This window comes from Gamsiella multidivaricata (assembly GCF_025024155.1).
Source record: "Gamsiella multidivaricata strain RSA 2152 chromosome Unknown BC939scaffold_117, whole genome shotgun sequence".
Lineage (NCBI taxonomy): Eukaryota > Fungi > Mortierellomycota > Mortierellomycetes > Mortierellales > Mortierellaceae > Gamsiella > Gamsiella multidivaricata.
Window position 1 is genome coordinate 48,345 of NW_026251825.1, and position 23,558 is coordinate 71,902.

General features: G+C 49.3%; 6 protein-coding genes across 6 annotated transcripts; 5 read left to right on the forward strand and 1 right to left on the reverse strand.

Annotated features, from left to right (window-relative positions):
* Positions 1-3,847: 3,847 nt before the first annotated feature.
* On the reverse strand, positions 3,848-5,382 carry BC939DRAFT_508094 (inositol monophosphatase; the record flags this gene model as incomplete). Its single annotated transcript, XM_051560963.1, has 5 exons — positions 3,848-4,079; positions 4,191-4,540; positions 4,732-4,816; positions 4,921-5,025; positions 5,159-5,382. The coding sequence occupies 5 exons, from the start codon at positions 5,380-5,382 to the stop codon at positions 3,848-3,850; spliced, it is 996 nt and encodes a 331-aa protein (XP_051406732.1).
* A 102-nt stretch (positions 5,383-5,484) lies between these two features.
* BC939DRAFT_468316 (uncharacterized protein) lies at positions 5,485-7,646 on the forward strand. Its single transcript, XM_051557900.1, has 3 exons — positions 5,485-5,890; positions 5,987-6,062; positions 6,160-7,646. The coding sequence occupies exons 1-3, from the start codon at positions 5,583-5,585 to the stop codon at positions 7,540-7,542; spliced, it is 1,767 nt and encodes a 588-aa protein (XP_051406733.1). The 5' UTR covers positions 5,485-5,582; the 3' UTR covers positions 7,543-7,646.
* On the forward strand, positions 7,637-9,616 carry BC939DRAFT_468324 (uncharacterized protein). The gene is made up of 10 exons (XM_051557901.1): positions 7,637-7,791; positions 7,879-7,922; positions 8,010-8,067; positions 8,164-8,231; positions 8,323-8,467; positions 8,548-8,687; positions 8,758-8,806; positions 8,892-9,011; positions 9,096-9,170; positions 9,354-9,616. The coding sequence occupies exons 1-10, from the start codon at positions 7,653-7,655 to the stop codon at positions 9,464-9,466; spliced, it is 951 nt and encodes a 316-aa protein (XP_051406734.1). The 5' UTR covers positions 7,637-7,652; the 3' UTR covers positions 9,467-9,616.
* Positions 9,617-13,312: 3,696 nt separating this feature from the next.
* On the forward strand, positions 13,313-14,076 carry BC939DRAFT_387270 (uncharacterized protein; the record flags this gene model as incomplete). The annotated part of the gene is made up of 3 exons (XM_051551835.1): positions 13,313-13,589; positions 13,650-13,768; positions 13,927-14,076. Coding segments are annotated over 3 exons (546 nt in total), but the record flags the coding sequence as incomplete, so codon positions are not given.
* Positions 14,077-15,110: 1,034 nt separating this feature from the next.
* On the forward strand, positions 15,111-16,858 carry BC939DRAFT_34457 (uncharacterized protein). The gene is made up of 2 exons (XM_051551656.1): positions 15,111-15,262; positions 15,555-16,858. The coding sequence occupies exons 1-2, from the start codon at positions 15,216-15,218 to the stop codon at positions 16,774-16,776; spliced, it is 1,269 nt and encodes a 422-aa protein (XP_051406736.1). The 5' UTR covers positions 15,111-15,215; the 3' UTR covers positions 16,777-16,858.
* Positions 16,859-17,327: 469 nt separating this feature from the next.
* Positions 17,328-22,438, forward strand: BC939DRAFT_34465 (uncharacterized protein). Its single transcript, XM_051551657.1, has 2 exons — positions 17,328-17,429; positions 17,536-22,438. Exon 2 carries the CDS (start codon positions 17,616-17,618, stop codon positions 22,383-22,385), a length of 4,770 nt encoding a protein of 1,589 aa, XP_051406737.1. The 5' UTR covers positions 17,328-17,429; positions 17,536-17,615; the 3' UTR covers positions 22,386-22,438.
* Positions 22,439-23,558: the final 1,120 nt, after the last annotated feature.

Genomic DNA, 23,558 nt, shown 5'->3' on the forward strand with positions numbered 1-23,558 from the left:
AGCAGCACACAGCACTCAGGATTGTTAATCGACGCAGGGCCTATCATCACAACCCTGCCTCAAGGAAGAACTGAAGTGCCCAAAGATGTCAAGAAGGAACGCAGGCGATCCTCTCTTAAAACTGTCAAAACGAGATCCCAGTCAGGGGCACGCGTTCAGTTTGACCTACAGCAACCATCATCCGAGCTACTGTATCCTTTCCCAGCTGCAAATGGCGGAGAAAACTCTACGCATCCACAGCAGCATCTAGATGATAACAACAAATCTGGACAGTCCCACTCATGGCTGGATGAAACGCTACTGGGGATTCCTCTGAACAAAGGCAAGCAGATGAACTTGCTAGATGCTTCGGTGGCGACTAGTACAGCGGCAACCTCAACCAAGGCACCAGCATTCCAACAATTGCCTATTAGTTATGTGCAGGCGCCTCAGCTACATAGCTCTCCAGAGCCAGACGACAACGATTTTAATTCGTATTTAGCGGTCCTTCAAGCCTCAGACACGTCGCTGGGTCACACTACTCCAGTCGTGGATCAGGCCTCCCAGGAGCTACAGCATATCCGACGCAACTCATGTCCACCGGGGTTCATAGAAAGTTTCAACAGGGATCTGCATATTGTAGCGGATCCTTCGAACTCAACCAGCAGTCAAGCATCAACGCCAAGGGATGTTGCTGTGCTTCAGCTTCAGCAGCAACTCAGTCGACAAATTCAAGTGCACCAGCAGCGACAGGACTTTGATTGCACCCAACCTAGTCCTGTGGGACCATCCTTTTCGTCTCAACAGCAGGAGCAGACGCACAGGCAACAGCAACAGCAACAGCAGCATCTGATCTCAGCTCAAGTCTTAACTCTCAGCCCAATTCACCAGGATCCTCTTGCAACATTTCATGGGACTCAGCAACTCATGCAGGGTGCAGCACTCAGTCAGATACACCTACAGCATCTCGGACTTCCACCTTCAGAGGAGCGTTCTTTGCTGCTCCAAGAACAGAGTCCAGAAAGTCCGATACCGTCCGATGCCAGATTTAGGGACACGAACGACGGTCTTGGGAACAATAGGGTCGACAAAGAGCCCTCCCTTACTCGACGAATGCACCACTCCGATGGCGAGCAGCGCCATTCATTACCTGGTCCTTATCACCTACCACAACTTCAGACTCCGAGAATGCTGGCACAGCTTCAGCATCAGTTTGAACACCCCGCATGGTCAAGGACGCTCCCAGGAAGCGGTCTTCGAGCTGCAAATGCCCGACTCTCCTTGCTTATGTCGCCTCAAGGTGTAAGTATTGCTTAGACAATGCTGAGCGTGACAGCGGATCCTGGCAAATATTTATTCATTTCATTTCATTTCATTTTATAGCAATCTATGGGTAGACGTTTTTCTGAGCCAGGCAACACTACCAGAGATATCACGGGTGCTGACAGTGCACTGCAGCCAGATTTATCTCAGAATGTGCTCTGCTCGCCTCTGACACTAGAGGTCACCAACGTAGACCAGCAGCAGCTTAGTTTTGGATCCATGGATCATGCAAAAGACACGGTTCCACGCTTAACAATTCTAGACTCGTCCTTCCCAAAGTCACTGCACCCATTCGACGAGTCGCTACCTGTAGAAGTAGAGGCTCCTACTCTTGCACCTGGATCGCTGCATAGGGCTTCCACAACAGCAGTGACAGCTTCATCTTCATCCGGTCTTCGCCCCAGTCCCTTGATACCAGCGGCACAAGTGGCATCACAGGGGTCATCTTTTTCACCTTCGCCTTCACCCTCACCCTCACTGACTGCGTCTAAATACGGCGCGAATGGAAACCAGCATGTCCCTGTATCAATGCCGTCGAGCGAGCAGGGCTCGAGTCCTTTAGGACTTTTGAGCCCTTTGAATACGCCTTCCAGCGGAAACTCGCCATCAATGTCCATTGCATTTGGACAAACAGTTGAGGCTCCTTTGTTGATGCGTACCCATAGCTTGGACTCTCTCATGTGGTCTCATACCCCCCGGGAGCCCCCAACTAGTTTCACAGAGACAGGTCCATGCACCCCATCTCGGAGACACTCTGAGGGACCAACCTCCGCTACAGCAGCGTCTTCCAGGACATCCTTATCTTATCAGGAGAGACCTGTCTACTTGCAGGAACATCAGCTACAACCATTACAACAGGACGTCTCGGGCCACGACCTTCAGCAGCCCCTTCAGTCATATTTCCAATCACATCTTTTGCCATCTCCTTCTTCATCCCCATTTCCAGCTCAGATCCCGCTGGGGTTCGCTCCAATTGAACATGCATACCGTACGCCATATCCTCAGCAAATCCCTATGTGGGTAACACTCCCAACTATCATGCAATCTCCTCCCTCGCATTCCCCGCAGGCTTTCCCATCCCAGAGCAGTTTCCAGAATCCGCCTCTTAAAACAAACCCCTCGATTCGTGATGTACAGGGGGTTATGAACAAGAGTATTATTGGCGATTCAAACGTTGCTGTCATCAGCCATGTTGCTACCCTACAACGGAAACTTCCACACGCGCATTACCCATTCCCCTCGTCGCCACCATTGCAACAGCAGCAAGGGTATCTTGAGCAATCAACGCCTCCTCCGCATGCAGAAGGGAATTATCATTCGCAACCGCAGCAAAAAATGGGGGAGGTCCAGAGTCAGCAAGGTCATTTGGCCATATCCTCTGCTCCACTTTTACCTGCCGATCTAACGTCAGTAGCCATACCAGTTTTCTCAGATACCAAGACATTTGAGGAGTACAAGCACCAGATGTTTATTCTAGAGCATCAGCGCTTACAAAAGCGTCAAGAACAATTGAATCTGGCTAAACAACAACAGCAGCAGCAGTTGGAGGAACAAGCGCGCGAAAGGGTGGAGGTCTAGATCAAAGTGAAGAGCTGGTTCCTTTTGAAGGAACAGCGCGCATAGCGTTTGTATAGTAAGACGATCAAGATGTCTTCGTTCCCGTCATCATGCTGGGCTCGAATAATTGGTGGCAACACGCGTTGTTTGTTTTCTTGCGTTTTTTTTTCTCGCAAGCCACAGATGCGTATAAAGCTGAGGCAGCAATTTTTTTCTCCTGCTTCCTTATCCTTCTCCACTCTGGTAAGTCATTCCTTCTACTTTTCTCCAGCCCACCCAATTGACCCATATCCACCTCGGACATCCGTATGGATGATGTTTACAAACAACGAATTTCTTCAACTGAAAGACCATGTTGAATAATCTTAACAGAGCTTTTTAACCCTGACTATACATACGATTGTCCGATCCTTATTTTTTATTCATTCCTCACTTCATCTGATCTTGATGAGCAAAAAAAACTAATCTTTTTTTTTTTTTTTGCACTTCAGTGTGTTGCATAGAGAAATAAATACCGGATTATACTCTCAAGTTTTCTATATGTGTCATGTTGTATCTCTGGTGTCCATGATGGATACACAATCCGTTTGGCGTTGGCATGAATGAAAAGGGTATTCGCAAGCAAAAATTGAGAATCGATGATATGGATGGATCCAAGATGATGTATTTTTTATACTATTTCTGGTACCTCTTATCTCAACGGCGTCCCCGTCGAGGCTTCGGTCTCTTCCGCGATGTTCGTAATGGTCACAACCTTGACTAGCTGATTGGATCCATCCATCATCATCGTTATCAATCCTTTTCTTGCTAAACCCTCGTGATTGTGCAATTGGGGATGTGAGAATTGAATTGGGACATTGCCTTGGGTGTTTTAAGTAGATCATACATAATGCGATTAAAAGACATTCTCAACACAATTGCCTTGTTTCTGAACATTGATTTACTGGTTGTATTCGCTGCCTGCTTCGTTCATGTTTAATCTATCATTCTATTTACGACCGAGATCAATGTCCTCGACAATTGACCAGACCTCATTGATAATGTTCTTTTGGGCAGCCAATGTTGCTTCCGGAGAGGTATCACCATCCTCGCCACAGCATCCACGGACACAGAGGAAGCGACGGCCAATCAAGAGCTGGCCATCGGTTACTTGGCGACCACAACCATCTACGACCACACCGCCAGCCTCTCGCACAATGATGATTCCGGCACAGACATCCCTATCATCGAGCACACAATAATCATAGTTAGTATTAAAAGAGTGGCTCTTGAGGGACGCGTTTAGTTGCTGGCAACGTACAAATAGCCAACGCCTTCACTCGGCAACTCACCATTCCCAGCATCCGACCTCCCAGTAGACATCCACCTGTCCCTGGGCCAGAGCCATCATGTTCATAGCAGCACTGCCCAAGCAACGGATACCGTGTGCGTGGCCAACGGCGCGTCCAGGCGCGAGATCAGAGGGGTCTCTTGCAGAGAGGTTGCGCAAAGACTTGACCTTGGGATCAATGACGTCGGTCTTGCGATCAGATCCGTATTCACCAGCGACTAGGGCCATTGAGAGCGAGGGCAGTGGTGGTGCTGGATGAGGGTAGGACAGTGGCAGGCGCTTGCCCTGCTCGCGTGGGTCCTCGTCAATCTTGGAGAGATAAGCGCCCAAGCCCTTTGCCGCTGTGAAGAGCTACGGGGGGGTGAGAGAGGGGGGGGGAGATTAATAACAGTAAACATGCGTCTAATCAGGAAAACGATTGTGGAGACGTGTGCACGACGTATCCATATCATTGGACGTACGCGAAAAAGATAACATGGTAAACATAACAATGTTGGGCCCCATCAAATAACATTATAGAGCCACGACAAAATAATGTTTACCTGATTGAGAATAGGATTATAAATGACACCGACGACGGGTTCTTGGTTGATGGCCAAGCCAATCGAGATGCAGACGAAAGGGAAACTAACAAGAGATAAGAGAGAAAATAGAGAAGGAAGGCGAATAAGGACCGATGGTCATTGAAGCCAGGCAAGATTCAATGCATACCTCGTCGAAGAATACTTTACCCATGAACAAAGTTGGTGGTACCATCAATCGGATCGACAATCCAGGTGGGTGCGTCCGTAAGACCACACTCCTCTCCTGCAGCAACGGTCTCTTCCCCGATAAATCTATTCGCACAAGAATCATAAACCATTGACGTTAGAGACATCCTGACTGCTTCACGACATCCACAGAGATCTCTCAGGATCAATTGATCGAGATAACAAGAGTTATATGTGCTTCAAGAGAAAGCTGACATACGAGTGGGTCTTCATCTTTTCAGCAATCTCGGCGCGGACCATCTTCTCCACCTTCTGATCCCACACGGTGACCAGGTCGGCAGTGTTGCCCTTCTTAACCAGGAGTGCACTACGCTCGGGAGAAAAGCGGGTGTTGAATCCCTCGAGGATGACGGGGCCAGCCAGCTTGGCCAGGTGGATGGCGAATTTCAAGTAGGACTCGAGGTCCGCGGTGGTGTAGCTCATGAGTGATGTTTAGGTGATGTTCGGAAGAGAATGAAGATTGAAAGGATCAAGTTTGTGGGAAGGTCCTCGAGCTGAAACGTTCAGCGTGGGGGGAATTTTGTCACGTAAGACCACGGTGCATACGTGAATCTGCAAACCATTCAGGAAGACATGCCATAGACTGCCTCTCCTCATTCATCTTGTCCATCCCCTCGCACTGTATGTATAGAATGAATGAAAAGAGCGCAGCTTCCCTTCTACCAATAACGGCTGAGAGCGAAGCTCATATCTCCTCTACACACAATGCTATAGAGAGACTTAGACAACTCCGTCGAGGTTTCTTCAAGCTGGGTCTCCTGGGCCTGGCCGCCTATTATCTTCTTTGCGCCCTATTTGATAATGCTGCGGACGATGGGCGCGGCTCAAGCAACAAGCACCATCATGAAATTAGCCATGGTTCCAAGTTCCAGTTCGAAAAGCATATGCAGGTAGATATTGATCAGCTTGTAGCCGGCACTTTAGAGTCCAAGTAAGAACACTCGATCGTTAATCCTTGACAAGTACTTCGCACTGCTATCTTGGGAACACTGCTTACGCCACCAATTTTACCGACTACCACCTTTAGTATCGTTTGGGATCGCTTGGCAGAAATGACCGACACCTATGGTCCCCGCATTGTCGGTTCTGAGACATTAGAGAAGGTGAGTTGGAAAAATTCTATTACTCGTGTGATTGCCGTCTTCTTTCAACTACGAGAGCGACTATAATCATTATCCACCGCTGTATGCCATTTTATAGTCAATTGACTGGGTGGTGGAGAAGGTAAAGGCAGATAACCTTTCTGTTACCACAGAAGAGGTGGTTGTCGATTATTGGCAACGCAACCATGAGTCACTGCACTTCCTCTCGCCAACCCGCGGTCCCGTCAAGATGCACATTCTCGGTCTCGGATATAGTGTCTCTACACCCGACCCAATCAATGGGCTTGTGGCAGAGATCGTCGTAGCACACTCCAAGGAGGAACTCGACGAACTGGCGAAAGCTGGCAAGGTCGAGGGTAAGGTCGTCGTTTGGAACAAACCATTCTCGCAATATGACGAGGACTTCGTCTTTCGAGCATTTGGTGCCATCTGGGCGCAAGAGCACGGAGCTGTCGCATCCCTTGTTCGATCCCTAGGACCTTTCTCGCTGCAAACACCCCACACGGGGGCTGCCGATCCTGCGAACATTCCTGCAGCTTCCGTCTCTGCTGAGGATGCCGATCTCCTGCAACGCTCTTTTCAAAGACACCAACAAGATCCGGAACGATTTCCTGAATGGCCCAGGATCAGATTGGTCATGGGTGCGGCCACAGAACTTGACGCCAAGATCTCAAGAAACATCATTATCGAACTGAAGGGGCGAGATACCCCGGGGGAGGTTGTTGTCATTGGTGGACACATTGATAGCTGGGACGTCGGTAGCGGTGCCGTGGATGACGGCGCTGGGTGCTTTATCGCCTGGGAAACACTGCGTCAACTAAGCCGACTGGAGAGGCCCCCGCGCAGGACAGTGAGAGTGGTATTCTGGACTTCGGAGGAGAATACTGCTGCTGGGGCCGAGGTTTATGCCGAAAACCATCCCGAGAGCGACTCGAACCGCCATGTCTTTGCATTCGAGTCGGATATTGGCGTGTTTGATGCTTATGGAATCGCGTTCACTCCTGGACGTCGCAACGAGGGTCTGAATGAACTGACGGGCTTCAACTCTTTTAAGTACCTGGCGGCTGCCGGGAAACATTTCATGGGCGCTCGTAAGGACCTAGGATATCCTGGGGCAGGGCAGTACGTTCTTCCGGATGGCGAAGGCGAGGATATCAATCCCCTGTGCAACCGCGGTGTTGCCTGTGCTCAGTTCACCCCCGCCGACCCATTCCCTCTTCCCTATTCAACGTCCCCATACGCTGTCCCAAGCATGACTGAAGGACATCGCCATCACAAGCACCACCGGCACCATCGGCATCATGGCGGTGATAACAAAGATGTCAATCCACCGCGCCGCCCTTTGGACTCTGGTTACTTCTACTACCACCACACAGAGGCAGACACTATGGGGGCGTTTACGCCTGAACAACTGAAGCGCTCTGCAGCTGTTATGGCTATCTGGACATACATCGTAGCGGAGAGCACGGTCGATCTATAGTATTCCAAATAAGACGCGACGTAGATTGATCAAACGCGACATCATGAGTTTAGCTTAGGCCTTCCCGCCCCCACAAATAAAAGGTTTGCTTTCATATTCATAAGTCCATTATGTCCATTACGTTTCCCTCTTCAACGTCTCACGAATCCCACACTTTCATTCCCAAAACCATGCGTGTTCTTGTCACCGGTGCCTCAGGTCTTCTCGGCCGTGCTGTCGTGTCTGAGTTTAAGAATTCAGGCCATGAAGGTTGGAATGATCATCCCAGTACTGGCCGCCTCATTTATGAGAATCCTCAAAACTGACCACTGGAAACTGTGCTGTCTTTATAATAAGTGATTGGCGTTGCATTCTCTCGTGCACAGGGCGATCTCAAGAAGGTAATTCTATCGCGCCAGCAGCCTGAACATGCACAATTGCTCGCTCTGGCCATCTCTGTCTCTAAATGTGCATTATATCTTTTCAAGTTGAATTTAGAGGACTCTACTGCCGTGGAGGCGTTTGTGGATCAGGAGAAGCCTGACGGTATGTGGTTGAAAGAGCACTTGGATTGGCGAAGTGTAGTAGGTGTCTGAATTGGAGCTCTAATCCCCTTGTCCTTGGTCAATTGCTTGGTCGTAGTTATTGTTCACTGCGCTGCCGAGCGTCGCCCCGACGTAGTCGAGAAGAACCCCAATGGGGCAAAGAACGTAAGGTTGAGCTCGGGTCAATTGGAATATTTTTAGTTTACGTGTTATGTGTTTAACCGCCGCTGTCCTTATCGTGTTTTGGTCATTGTAGCTCAACGTTCAGGTTCCCGGACTGCTGGCGGATATATCCAACGACCGGGGAATCCTGTTGATTTACATCTCCACTGATTACGTTTTTGATGGCACTAGCCCACCTTACGACGTCCGCGATAAGGCCAACCCATTGAATGTCTATGGTGAGTGCATGTCCATTTTGTCGCGTTTTTTAGTACTGTTAATTCGGAGGGTGCCTAACGCCGATTGTCGAGACGCATAGGTCAGACCAAGTACGATGGGGAACTCGAGGTCAAAAGACTCAACTCCTCTGCTATTATCCTGAGAGTCCCCATTCTTTATGGGGAAACAGAATACAATGGCGAATCTGCCGTCAATGCCTTGATTGACAGCGTCAAAGATGTAAGTCTGGATGTTGCATTTGCAAGTACAGCGAGATGCCCTATTTAACTACTGTATCTTCTGATCGTAGGGCAAAGCTACGACCATGGATGACTATGCTATTCGCTACCCAACCAATGGTAACAGAGGGCATCTCTCAGAATTAGCATGAATCCGTTGTATGAATAGCTGTACTCATAGTATTTTATTCTCATTGCTTTATAGTCGCCGATGTCGCCCGAGTGATCAAGGACCTGTCGCTCAAGGTCCGCCACGAAAAAGTGTTCATTTCCGGCATTCTTCACTTTTCTGCCGAAGAAAAGTTCACGAAATATAGGATGTGCGGTATGTTGTCTGTCTCCGCACTTTCTGTCGATCGATCCTCTGCTCAGAACACTCAGTTAATCACTTTTTTTGACGGTTCCCTAGAGGTGATCGCTAAAGTTCTTGGAACCTCCATGGACCATCTTGAATCAGTCTCCACTGCTCCCAAAGACGGAGGAAGTATGTTATCTTTTTTGAACCAAAAGCGGAGTCAAGAAAATGTTACTTGTGGTGCTCACCTTGAGGTGCTAGATATGCATGCAATAACGCACATGATGACCAGCCTGGCATCGTCGTAATATTTTTTACTAACCGCCATTTCATTCAATTTTGATGGCTGTACTTTTTCACTCTCTATATTAGCTACAAGGCCGTATGATTGCCACCTCTCCAACCGATGCCTCAATGGTGTTGGCATTAACACGCACTGTGTTAAGTTTGAAGACTGGATGCAGCGTTGGCTGACCAAGGCCTGAAAGAGTCTGTTGCCACGGTTAAAATGGAGCCAAGGAGGTGATAGGATCCTTAGCTAGCGTCGCATGAAAACCGAATAAATTACAGGACCAGTCCAGCTGTCGTTACTGTGAGAGCCCGGTACTGAGGGCCGTGGCGACCAGGGATACTCCACTTAGTTGGCTGTGCAGGAATGTCGTGTTTTACCTGGGTGAGAGAGGCATATGAACCTAATGGCTCAGTTAACTTATGGGTGTATCGCATGGCTGTTGTAGTATTTTTTAGCCGTTCTATTTTCGAAGTCGTTTTTCTCTTCTCGCACATGTAGGATGAAGTTCAATGAAGTTCAATGAAGTCTATCATGGAAGGGCTGAATGTTCTCTTCTCCGATAGTCCAGAGCGTATTGAGAGCAGTTTTGGGTTGAACGGATAGATCATTGTGTGTGCATTAACGCCAGGCAGGCCCGGGTGGCGCTGTCTCCACACAGTGCACTCAGGAATAGAAAGAGAAAGCGAAAAACAAGACAAAAGAGACAGGGCGGGTTGAGTGGGCTCGTGATACTAATAACAATTATCGCCATCGCGAATGCGAAAGCGGAGGAAATGCGCCCCCGGCTTTGTTGTTTTCGTATGTGTTGTTTGTCTTTGTTCAAATGCAAATGTAATCTGCCGATAAAGCCTCGTCTGTGTCTGTGTCTGTGTCTGTGTGCTGTTTGTCCGAATACACATTAAGTTTTTTCTTATTTTGAAAAGGAAGACAGACGAACGCCCAGCAATTGAACAGGGCCAGAACATTTGCCCCCCCTCCTCTTTTTCTTTTCTTCATTCTCTGCATCATCACCCTCAAGCTACTCCATCCTCATCTGCATCTGCCATTCTACTTTTCTTTTTCATTTTTCTTATTTGTAGCTGCAGCTGTTGCTGTGCCTGAAGATAACTCTCCTTTTTTGAACAGGACACTCTATTGGTCTCACTTCACTCACGTTCCTTATTTTCATCCACTCGCATTTGTTCCTGATTATTGATACAAAACGAATCTCTAAATACCACCACCACCACCACTACTGCTACTACTACTATTACTATCGCCACATTAACACCAGCAATGACTCGACAGACAGCACGCGATGGGGATCTGGATTTTGAACAGATGTTGGGCGAGCTGGCGGCCATGAAAACGGACCTGGCCAACAGAGTAAGTGAAGATACTCTTTTTTGTAGGAGGCAGTTTATATATAGCCAGGTGATACATTCCAGATTTGCTGTTGAGGACTCGAGTCGAGAGTCTAGGGGTATGACTTGATGTTTGCTTTCACCTTCCTGAGGGGCTTGAGTAGATATCGACAGGCTGGTGTTGAAGCGCATGGTCAACATGCCATCTAGTCGATCCAAACTCGACTGCCGAGAGTCATTTTTGAGGAGCATCCGCCTCAAACGATCGACTCCTCTTTTGTTTCTTTGTTGGCACCGCCTTCAATTCTTTCAGCTGTCTAGCTGTATTTAATTTAACAGTGGATTTCTCATTAATCTGTGCGACATAAATGAACTCCCGCCGTTCCTTTGTTCATCCTTACTCTTATATTCCGCCCCTATTGTCGAACCTACGAACCTAGCAAGCAAATCGTGTCGCTTCCCGTCCTACGAGATCACGCACCGTAACTGCAGATGGCGAGCCTCGGCGCGTACGCGCGAGACGTGCCGCAACAGATCATGCAGATGTTCCTCTGTCTGTCGAGGCGCCCTCAACTGCATCAGCCATCTCCAACCAAACAATCCTCTCGCCAACATCGCCAGTCGCCAGTCGATCGGCCACATTGCTCGCCAGTTTGCACGATTCAGATCACGATAAAGAGCAAGGTCGGGAGCCAAGCCCTAGTGCGACTCAGGGACAGGAACAGCGTCCAAAGAAGAGTGATCAGGGTCAACAACCAGAGATGAGGATCGAGACTACACTTCCAGATACACCCCTCCACAGCTCGGAGGCTGCAACAAAATCTGTCCAGTCCGTGCAAAGTATTGAGCCCGATGACTTACTTGGGAGCAGCAGTCTAGCCCGCTCTGAGAGTCGCCGCAATCCAGCTGCACCATTGCCACCAAAATCAGCACAGCGCTCTCGATCGATTTCCAACAACTCTGGCCGAACCTCTCGGACCTTTCATAACGAGGGTGAGATCAATCGCGAGAACGACATTATGCCCAACAGTCAGGAAATTTCGCCTCAGGAAACTTCTACAGCGATATTCGGGTCAAATACCCCGGCTCGCCCATCTCCTCGGACCTTTGCATCGGCTCCTGCGATAACAGCGGGCAATGGCCAGCAGGCAGCATCATCGCCTCGTTTGCCTGCACGCTCCAATAGTCGAAATTATGTCAGACCCTCCGCTTCTGGTACTTCTTCCACCTCAGACCAAACGCCCCAAGGGTCAAGGTCCGCATCTAGACGCAACACATTTTCAAAATCTGAAGGTGGACAGGAAGGCAGCCTGTACATTGGCACGCCCTCCATTGCAGAGGACCGAGAGCTCACTTTTGTATCGCAGTCTACTCAGGATCAGCAGCAAAGGCAGCAACTAGCCTCGACACTATCAGAGGAAGCACCTCAGCGAATTCCAACGAAGAAGCCCTCTAATAGCACTCTCAGACGACCTAATGAAGACGAAGGGTCGCCCAACCCATCTATAGCGCCTTCCCTTTCGCCATCTAGCACCATCCCTTCGCCAGTATTTGGCCAGCATGATGCAACGCTCAAGCACGAGGAACATGAACGCCAAGGGCGCCCCGCTCTTCGTAAGCAACAGTCAGCTGATCCAGCGGCGATGCATCGTCAGTACCAACAAGATCCTCCTACGGTTCGCGACAATCTTCCGAGTCGACAAGCGTCCGAAAGGCGACCAGACCGCGCCCGCAACTATTCGAACTCCGGAAATACTGACGACGAACAGTTGCCCGAGCGCGGTAGAGCTCAGAACCAGGATGGTGGCTCCTCAAAGGGCGGCATGTTTTCCTGGGTGCGATCAAGGAGCAAGTCCAGAGATGCTACGAGTACTCGTCAAAACCAAGATACTGTAAGGACCAATCGCTCCTGGTATAAATGCCGCACATATATATGTATACATATATACTCTCATGTCACTGACTTGAACTACCTGCTTTTATCATGTATGTTTTAGCCTGCGTATCCAGATTACAACCCTTCTTTGATCCCAAGTCGTAGTGCCAGCTCATCCGGGAGCCGTACCAAGTCGCTTCCCAGGAAACCTTCGAACCAAAATCTTCACGCCACTAACGATGGCTGGCCACCATATTCGCCTGGTACCCTCAATAGTCATCCCACCACACCGGGAGGTTCAGTTCTCAATAGATCTCTATCGAAGTCTAACCTCATCCCATCAAAGTTCGGCACTCCACTGAGCACACCGAATGAAACATCACAGCCTCCGCCGTTGCTCAACGTCAGCACAAATATGAATACGATTCATCATGAAAAGATGGTTCGTGGAATGGGTATGGGAAGTACACCTATCGCACCAACGGTTTTGCTCACACCTCAGCCCTCGTTTCCCCCAACTGGCTCCAACGGAGGCGCACCTGGAGGAGGCAAAAGAAATATGGCCTTGGCCATGATGAAGCAGGATGGATCTCCGAGTTCCAGTGAGTTGCAGATGCAGCAGCGACACCAGCAGCTTCAGCAGGCACAAATGCAGCACATCCAGCAACAGCAGCAGCGACTGGCCACCACCTCTGCTACAAACTCGACATCCCCTCCAGCTACACCAACGAGCCCTCGAAATCAAAGTACACCCCAAGGTTCCTTGGCACCTTCAACACCGTCATCATCAACATCAGCAGCAGCGACAACGACACCAGCAACGCAACGTCTTGTTGCCACACGCATCTATATCCAAACGGAAACAGATTTTAAGTCGGTCAATCTTGCACCCAACTCGACTGCTCTTGATGTGTTGCATATGTTGCAACAGCGAGGAACGTTCGGCGACATCGGCGATAGCCGATACCACGACCGATGGACAGTGTTTGAGTACTCGAAAGAGTTTATGATTGAGCGTCCATTGCGCGATTTTGAGGTTTTGTTGGATGTGATGAAGACTTGGGAAGCTGATAAGGACAACAAGATGATCTGCAAGAGTTTCCCCGCGCGTAATGAGTTGTCGGCCAAGGAAGTAATCCGCCTGGTTGGACCCGCAGGACAAGAGGATTTTGTGCGACCACATGGCTGGGTGCATGTCGAGATGAAGAAGGGCAAGTGGGTGAAGAGGTATCTCCATACGACTGACACGGCCGTCTATCACTCCAAGGACAACAAGGTAATGTAACTTGCCTGGCCATTCCTACGATAGACCGGAGTAGGCATCATCAGGGCACCAACATGATACTCTGTATTTGACAACGATAGTTCACTGGAGAGAGCATGCTGTGTCTGCTGCGTAACTTTGACGTGTACGCGGTTCAAGTCCCACGGAAGAAGGCTCCTACGAAATTCGGATTTGCACTCAAGTCATCGGACAGCATCCACATGTTCGAGACGCCGGAGGACGACTATATCCATTACGTCTGCACTGAATCGGGGGAGTCCCTTCGAGACTGGTTGGTGGGTCTCCGTGCGATCAAGGTAGGAGAGAGAAAACGATCGATCGATCGATGTCACAGTGTTCATGGGCATGCGACATGGCAAAAGCGAATTTTATTAACATGGATTTTTTATTTCTTTCATTGCAGGGCATATTTATGTACCATGCTAATCCAGAAATGATTCGCCAGGGACAAAAGCGGGCAGAGGAACTGATGTCTTCCGGAAGCCAGGATGGATTGGCGAGAGGAAAGTTGACGGACGAACAGGTGAGCATAGTGGAAGCCAAACTCGCTGGGTTGGGCATGTCTTTGAGTAGTAGATCGCGCTAGTTATTTCCTTTGCTTCTTTTCAAAGCATCCTGTCATGCATGACTATCATCCCCTCCTCCTGTTTCCAGGTTCCTTTTCTTTTTTTCCAAACAAAAACAACAACAACAAAAGAGTTAAATAACTTCAAGAGACCACACCAGACCAGACAAACCAGATGCCGTTTTGGACAACGTAGACGGCCTGCTTATGCATAAAGGAGGAGAAGAGGTGGAAGAAGCAGCAGGAACCATTTCAGGGTCTTAGTGCACTCGCTGTTGCTGCTCTGAAAATTGAATGTAATGGGAGGACGACAACGATTTCGTTTGACAAGGAGCCCCATAAACAAAAGAAAAGGAGGTTGACCGAACAAACCTGCGTAACAAAAAGATCCAAACTTGTAAATGGACCACAGGGTCAAAGGATTGTGCATGTGCATCCCCCGTCTCTCTTTTCTCTCCTCCGTGAGGCATCTCTGGATTCTCGATCCTCGCCTCCTCCGCTCTATCCTCGGTCAATTTTTTTCTCACAGGGTCTCTTTTGTTCCATTTTCCATAAACTGCTGTTGTTTTGTCTCTCTTTTCACTTCCTTCAGTCTCCCCACAAGGAAAAAAAATAGTGCGGAGTATTATAAGTAACTGTTTTTTCTTCTTTGTTCGATGCATTTAATGCTGCATTTGTCTGTTGGCACACTGGCGGATCATTTGACGTTTTGAATTATGTCGTCGGCATCCCATCCTTTTTTTGTGCTGTTATTCAAGAGAGAGACACAGATATGGCGAACTTCCGGGAAAAAAAGTAAAGAGTGAGAGAGAGCAGAGTAGTCGGTCCATCCGTTCCTCCTCTTCCTCCTTACTATCGTGCTGCTCTCGTCGAATGTCTCCGATACATGCCCAGCACTTGACTATGCATACGCTGCGAGTGTATATAAATTAGCCTACAAAAAAAAAAAAAGGCGCTCCGTAATACAAAAAGGCGTGCATCCATTCTTTTTATACTTTACTCACCCTAACTAATCTCGTCTCTCTTCTTCCTCTCCTCCTAATCGATTTTTCTTTCTCTTTCACTCTCTCTCACTCTTTCGCACGCACACTCTTCTTCCCCCCTCTCTCTCTCTCCCATCGCTCCCAAGGCGACGATTATTACGACGCATTTTTATTCGCCGCACGGGGTCTCCGCTGATACTCTTCTACCTTCAAACACGGCCACCATCAGTTCCGCTTTGCATATCTCGCCGTTGAATTCGTCTGTCGCACACGATCGGCACGATCGCGAATTTCTGGTTCCTGGCCTGTCCACAACAGTAACGTCGACGACCAAAGAGGACTCTCCCACCACTCCTTCATCTCTATTAGCTTCTCCACCGATATCCTCGCGTTCCAACCCTGACCTAGCCAGCATTGAGCGACACACCGACAAAGGCCGTTTCGCGAACATCAGCAACACATCACGTATAGAAAATATGCCTACCACCAGCAATAGCAGTAACGGCACCAGCGGCAGTGGCAGTGGTGGCACCACTGCGAAGAATCCATTCATGGCAGGCAGTCTGCTGCAGCAGCGTGTCGAAGTCGAAAAGCAAGAGATCGAGGACATGAAGCTTCAACTTAAAATGAGGGAGCAAGCAGGCGTACTCGGGGCAAGGAATATGAGCATGAACCTGAATCTGAACGATAGCACCACCAACGGCTCCTTTCCTTACCAAACGGGCGGCCACGGTCGCGACCTCTCATCCGCTGGATCTGCCAATTCTCTTTCTTCTATCGCCTTGAGTCGCTCCCTTCAACATCAACAGGCACCACAATCGTCCCAACCAGCACCACCAAAATTTGGAGGTCCAGGGACACTTATCGAAAAAGGGGAGGCCCGAGCGGCCGAGCTCCTACAGCGGTCCAAGAGTGCAGGACCAGGACTGCTTCGCCCAGCGCATGTGAATGGTTCATCTGGTGCTGGTGGTGGCTACCGTCGTACAAGGTCCAAGGGCCGCATTCCTACTGAGGACCAAGTGCGATATGGAGGACCTGAGTCACCACGCTCCCCGGATTCATCTCCTAGTGTTCCATCCGTGCCGCAGGGGCCGCTTTTACAGTTCGATGACCCAGATGCCATGATCCAGCCAGGGCTGTTGCTTTCGAGAGCAAAATCGGCCAAACAGCCGTTTTTATCCAACCCGGTGAATAGCACTCACAATGGATATTTGTCGCGGACGAAAAACTCTGACAATGGTGGAAGATCCAGGGGCCGCCATGGAGGCCATGGCGCTTGTAGTCAAGAGGCTAGCCAAAGCAGGACGAAGATTAAACCGCTTGTCGATCTGGGCAGCATCAAGACGAACCAGGACGTCATTGGACCTGGGCTCCTGACAAACAGCAATACCTCAGCTGGAGCAGCGTCTGCAAAGTCGCCACGACGGAACAAGCCGCTGTTGGAGTTTTAGACCCTAAAATAGATCGCACAATCGTACAATTTTCTTGAGAGTAAAACGTGTGCCCCAACTTAACGATATCTGTCGTACATATCATGAACCTTTTGTGCGATATTTCGAGCTTATCCAGCTCTTGGGTCGCAGTTTTCAGGTCCGGCGCTCCAATCACGCATTAAGGGTGCGTAACCCAGAATAACCTCCCTTTGGATGATGAAAACAAAAAAGCCACTGGCAGGCACCTTTTGGCAGCGCCGAGGTGATGCGACAGGCTGTTGCATCAAAGTGTGGAAACAATACTCTCTCCAATCACTCCTCTCTTTCCTCCGGGAATTGACACACAATTACTCCTCTGACATAGGCGCAGGCTCGAGGTCAGACCAACGCCGCATCATCGACAGAAGGATATTGAGCTCTGTAGGTTGACTTCAGCTGTGGCCGTTATAACTCCTTAAGAACGTGCCCCTGGCCTTGAGGAATGCCCTTCTAATCGCGTTTTTGGTCTTTATGCCCTTCTCAGACCCACCTCAGGGCAGTCAAGCACCTCACCCTGTATTGGTTGACTTCTATCTGCTAAGACGAACAATGAAGTTATAAGCCTGATCAGAACCAGCGATTCCCTCCAGTCAACTCACCATATTATTTGGGACACTCGTGAACTGTTGGAGGTGAGTGCCTTGAGTCCATATCGAGACACGCTCCAGGATACGGGCCAAAGACATTGAGTAACAACGGTTAATATTTCTCTTCTACTATACCGTCTTTTTCATATAGGCCGGTTTACGTCGATCCAATATATTTTCAGCCAACGACTTGGCGCTCTCCACTAGGACACCAGATCCTGCGTCATCTGGATGCCCATTATAAGTCGGGTACTTCACCCGGCGAGCAAACGCAAACCACCTGTCCGGAGACATGGCTCTACATCTCGACCACAATATGCCCCATCGTCAACATCTATGGGTGTAGCATCGGGTCACTCTGCCAACACGCACACTCGGGGACCCCCAACGCGTACAAGGAGATCAGGATGCACTCACGCCCTTAGCAGTCATTCTTCATATCGCGAATCAGCATTTCCCGCTCAACTGCTTTCCTCTTTCCGCACAACATGTACACATCCTCAGCCGCAAACCTCCACATTCTCGGACCTTTATCCTGTATTTCGGTTCATACTTGAATCCAGATACGGCCATACTCATCAACGCGATAACCACTGCCTTTATTCCACGGCAGCCATTGCACGTCAGTTCTCCCTGAACAACAGTGATTGCTTCACCAAAAAGTCTTCGAGTACACAGATCGCCACATGTTCATGGAAAAACAGCTCTGAATTTATCACTAGGCGGCACTACACCTCTTCACGCATACCAACCGCAAACAAACAGCGTCTCACAATACGAAATGATTCTGGATCGCTATCGGCAAGGATCAACCCTCTTAGCCTATCAATTCACTCAGGAGCGAGGAGATCGGCGCTCAACTCCAGTATCGGGCATGTGCCTATACCCTCTCGCGCAATATCTCAGCACCACAGCACTCGAACATTAGAGGATATATCGGGCCTGCGGATACCAGAAGAATTTCTTCCAATTGAGTCAACGCAGCGACATGTATCGCCACTGTCATCCTTAATCTTCAAGAATTGGGTCGTGTCCCAGATTTCCCATGCTCGAGAGCTCTTCCAGAAACAGAATTACATGCAGGCGCTCGTTGTGATCGACAATTTCAAGGACCATGAATACATGCATGAGTTTTCGACAAATCCTTCTCTGGCGACAAAAACCACACGCCATCATCTGCAGGACCTATATCTTGTTGAATTTTGTTGTCGACTCGTGTGTGAGCATGAAGACCAGATGGGAAACATTGACATTCTGACGACACTGGAATCTCTCAATTCTTCAGTTCTGAAGTCCATACAAACGCTCCAAACGCGCTCCCGGACGGAGTTCAGGACAACATTCCAGTTGTATCAGGACCCATTCGTCGATTATACGCTTGCGATCCTGACAAGATACTGGAGTCGGCTTATGCTCGCACAGGAATCTTGGCCATTGTCTCCAGAATTTTCTACTGAGCAGGCATCTCTGGCTTCGGCTGCGTTGCCTGTGCTAAGGGCGATTATGAACCGGAGGCTGTTTCCATCATCTACATCCGTTCTGACGGACCTCACGACAGCGGATGCATTGGGATCGAGCTCAAGGAGGGCGGTGCTCGAGATGTGTCTTGTCGCTAATGACAGTGCAAGTGCGATGCATTGGGTCTGGTTATGGGACAGGCGCGACCGCAAGGACTGGCTGGACCAATGGAACCAACCAGACATCAGGCAATGGCTGGTTGGGCATTTCCTTCAGAGCGATCGACCAGACTGGGCCATTGATCTAGTCAGATTAGCCAACAGATCCAGTGCAACGCCACAACTATGGATTCAGGACCTGGTTTTTTCAATATCCAACATCTCATCGTCCGTCGATCTCAAGGGGAAACATGCACTCGAGGAGATACTGCGGCTCTCAGACATGGACACTGGCGCCTTCGTGAAAAAGAAGCAGTACTATAATCTTGACTCATGGAGTCGTCTAGACCATCTGCAGTCATGGCTATCTGGTTTGCAGAATCCGAAACTTGAGTTTAGCTGCGACAAACATTTGGTGGAGCATCGACTCGGGCGGGAGATGGCTATGGTCGGAGTTCTCTCGGGGATTCTCTCACGGGAAGATATTGCGCATTCTGTCGGCCCCGGAATTTTAGCTACCATTTGCTCTGTACGACCGCCAATACAGTACCACTCTGTCAACGATGCATCAGCTGGCCCTTCATATTCAGATCTGTATCGCGACGCATTGACGGACTATCTCGAGGAGAAAACGAACAAGGGCCTTGGCACCATCCTTTTGCAAAACGATCAGGGAGTAGCAGCCATTAATCAAAAATCGTCGGAAAGCTTGTCGTTGCTCAAGCGCGCCATTCAACAAATCATGTTTCAACATCAGCCTGAGGATTCGTCCGCACCGGCATTCCTGGTATCCTATCGGGATCTTTTACTCAATGTCGGAAATCGAGCTGCCCTTCGGACAGGACATCTTGGCATTGTCTCGGAAATGATGGAAATGAAGTTTCGATCTTTGTTTGGCGACACTCTCTGGAACCAGACCGAGCGGACCTTTTTAATCTCAGGAACATCAAGTGTCGTTAACAGACACTTACAGGATTGTAGTTGGCGGGACTCGTGGATTTCAACTGCTCCAGAAGTGCGCGATTTTGTTAATCACCACATGAGATCTGTTTTGGCTAAGATGTGTGCATCAAGCATTGAGGTCGAAGGGGCGCCAATGATGAAATGGGAAGGACGGCTTTCGACCTGGTTTATGACCTTGGCGGAGACCTCTGCTGCAACAGGACCTATGGCTAGGGCTTTACAGTGTCAAGCAAGGCTCCGACCCGGATCTCATGCATACGAACAAACCATCAGGGCGTTGATTGACCACAAGGAATTCGATTCGGCGATCGCCCTCCATTCCTATGCGTACAGACTATTCGAAACCAAGAGCCCCCTCAGCACCAATACCAGCCGCCCTGCTATCGAGGAACTGGGGATGCTTGTCCGCAAACTTGCCATATCTGGTCACGATTCCAGACATTTGGACAAGGCGCAATGGATATTCGATCAGCATTTGGCAAGGGAAAAATTCTTGGCAGAATCTGGACGCGCTCCTCAAGGGCCTTTGATCGACATTCAGACCGTGACAGAGCTGGTGGGAGCATGGTCAAGGCGCGCAGAGTTTTCGAAAGCGGGCACCGTACTCGAGATCATGTGGGAGCACGGGATCCGACCCACTATGGTCCTCTACAACACATTGCTGAAATCGCTGGTAGATCTGACACCCTATTCGAGATCCGGTAGGCGGGCTATGGGGCTTGGAAAGCGGACAGAAATGCGAGAGCTTGGTCGCAAGATGATGGTCCAGCAATTGATCACGTCAAAGGATGCCGGTGGCAAGGATTCAGGAGTAGAGGATTCCGCAATGGAGCAGGTTAAATCAAAGTTAGAGGATGGGTGGAATCTCTTTCAGAGTATTGTTTCCAAGGCCGCGAAGCAAACATCAGGGAGGTTATCACTACCCACTAATGGGCTGGATGCGCCGTCGGTGCTCAAGAGGTTGATTACGCAAACAGCTATCGTCTCCCGGGCCCCCCACTCGGACGTCGTAAGACTGAATGATGGCCACTTTCGACCTGATTCATATACATTTTCGATTTTGCTTGGAGCACTCGCGCAACGGGGAGAGATCGAATCCATCTCTGACCTCTTTGTGGAAATGAAGCAGCTTGGTCTTGAGCCGGACGTTGTGATCTGCAGTATCTTGGCGAACGCGTTCGCCAAGCGGGGAGATCTCAAGGCCGTTGATCGTGTCATTCAGGAGGCCAGGATTCGCAATTTGGACCCAGGGTTGTATCTCACCAACGTCGTCCTGGATAGTCTTGTCGAAAAGGGGGTCTCTGCATCCAAGATTCGTGAGACGCTAGATGGAATGGTGGCGAGTGCGTTGCAGATGAAAGTGCAGGACCTGGATGATGAGACCGAGATTCCTGTCCGCAGACTTAGCGGCGCTCATCCTCAGCGCCAAACAAGCGCCCCGAAACGAACTCAAGGCTCGACTGATCGGTCTTCCGGGATGTCTTTTGGTTCAGAACGTGGCGTAGACGCCGTTACATTGACGACTCTAATCAAGTACCACACTCGACAAAACGACCTTCAATCAGCTCAGCATTTGCTCCAGCTGATGGTTCAAGCCGGGCTTGTACCGGACAATCGTGCTTATGTGCTCCTTCTTGCAGCCTGTATTCGAAAGAAGGACATTACAGTTGGTCTGTCCACCGTACGCGCGACAAGAATGTATTCTAAGGAGTTTCCGGATGCCAAGGCATGGAAGGGACTACTGCGATGTGCTTTGGAGATGGAGAAGCAAGGGTTATTGGTACAGGGGCGACGTCAGCGGGATACCCTGAGCGGATTCTCAAGATTTTCGTCCAGCACAGGTTCAGCGAGTATCAATGGTAACACGATGCAGCACCAGGATGGTTATGTCATTTCTGTACTGAAGGAGCTGTCTAGCGTACTGCAGGAAATGAAAATGGACCAGACGGACCCAATGCCACGCTATCATGGTGCTGCAAAAGCACTGAAGACCGATTCTGCTATCAAGGCTTATCTTTCGGAGATTTTGACGACGTCCTGGCTTTCGACGTCGAACAAAGCGGACGAAGACAAGGATGAACAAATCTTGAATGCGGAAGTCAAGGGCAAGAATGGACTTCTGCGACGCCTGCTGAATCATTTGCTACGAGAATCTGGCTCAAGTAAAGGAGGGCCTGGATCGAAGCAGGACGAGGATGAGTTATTAGAGCAGGCGACAGCAGAATCTGCAGTCGAGATTGAGCATCGGTGTGAGCAGGCGATCTGGCTCGTGCGGTTGGTGGAATCATCGGGCATTAAACTTGGGGTGCGCTGGAAGCGGGATGTGATTGTTCCCAGGATCCATTCCCTTACAGGACGAACCCCGGCGTTAATTGTCAAGCAACTTGGTAGACAAAGAGACCTTCCCAAGGATGATAATTAAAGCTTTCTATCGCTTGTAACACAGACTTTATGGAGCGCGCTACGTTAGCCGCAATTGTATATATATCACACTTCTAAGCATCCATAGTCTCATGCATCCATACATCAATGCATTGATGCATATATTGCGTTATTTGAGTTCGTTGCTTGAAGAACCTCGGCCATCCGATTGTCGACTGCACTGCCTCCGTGGTCGAGTGATACTTATATTTCAAAACGGCGGCACAGGGATCTCGAGCGAAGGGTACCTCATGCACAGGTATGCGAAGTGTGACAAAAATCCAAAAAGAGCTTTGTTGATAACAACATGGTACGGTACATGGTGTCCAGTAAGGCTAATGGCTCTCGAAAGAAGGTACAACATTGTATGGTTGTGCATGTTGTGACGCTGCTCAATAGGCTTTCCCTACATTGGACGACATATAGATAGAAGGATTGCCAACTGTATGCAAAGAAGGAAGAATGAAGTATTGAACCAAAGAAAGGTATGGAGGAAGAGGAGAGAGATTGGGAAGTAAACAAAACGATCGAATGGTAAGCGAACATTGAAAGAGCGGATGGTCGGATTACGAAACAGACAAGCGGTAAATCAGCTTCGGTTCCTGAATTGCGGAAGTGCTCCAGAGGTAAGAATCAGATGCATAGCGATCCTCTTGGTAAAACGGCTTTTGGTAGTGGTCTACAAATGAAACTGTCCCCTTAGGGTCTGAAGAGTGAAGGTCGAAATAGGACCGGACTCAGAGCGTGAAGTGGAGAAGGAAGAGGTAAAAGGACCTGCCATGTTTGTATGAATTGAGAGTGGAGTGAGAGCGATGCAGAAAAATAAAAATTAGAAAACCTTAGTTATATTACATGTCTTTTGCCGCCGTCTGCGGGGGCGGTTCATGTTCGCTGACTACCCATTTGCAGTATACCCCGTTTTTAAGCCTGTTGCTCATCATCCCTCCTCTCTTCCACTTATTCATCATTCTCCCTCGCTCATCCCCTTCCCCTTCTCTCCTTTCTTCTACTCGCAATCGCCTGGCATCTCCGTCTCATCCCCGCTCCTACTCCTACCCACTTTTCTAATCCACAACCCTATCGATAGGATACCATCTGTAATACTCAACTTGCACAGTGTGAACTTGCCACCCTTTCATCATCACTTTCGCCATCTTCATCGCCGGTACCCAGG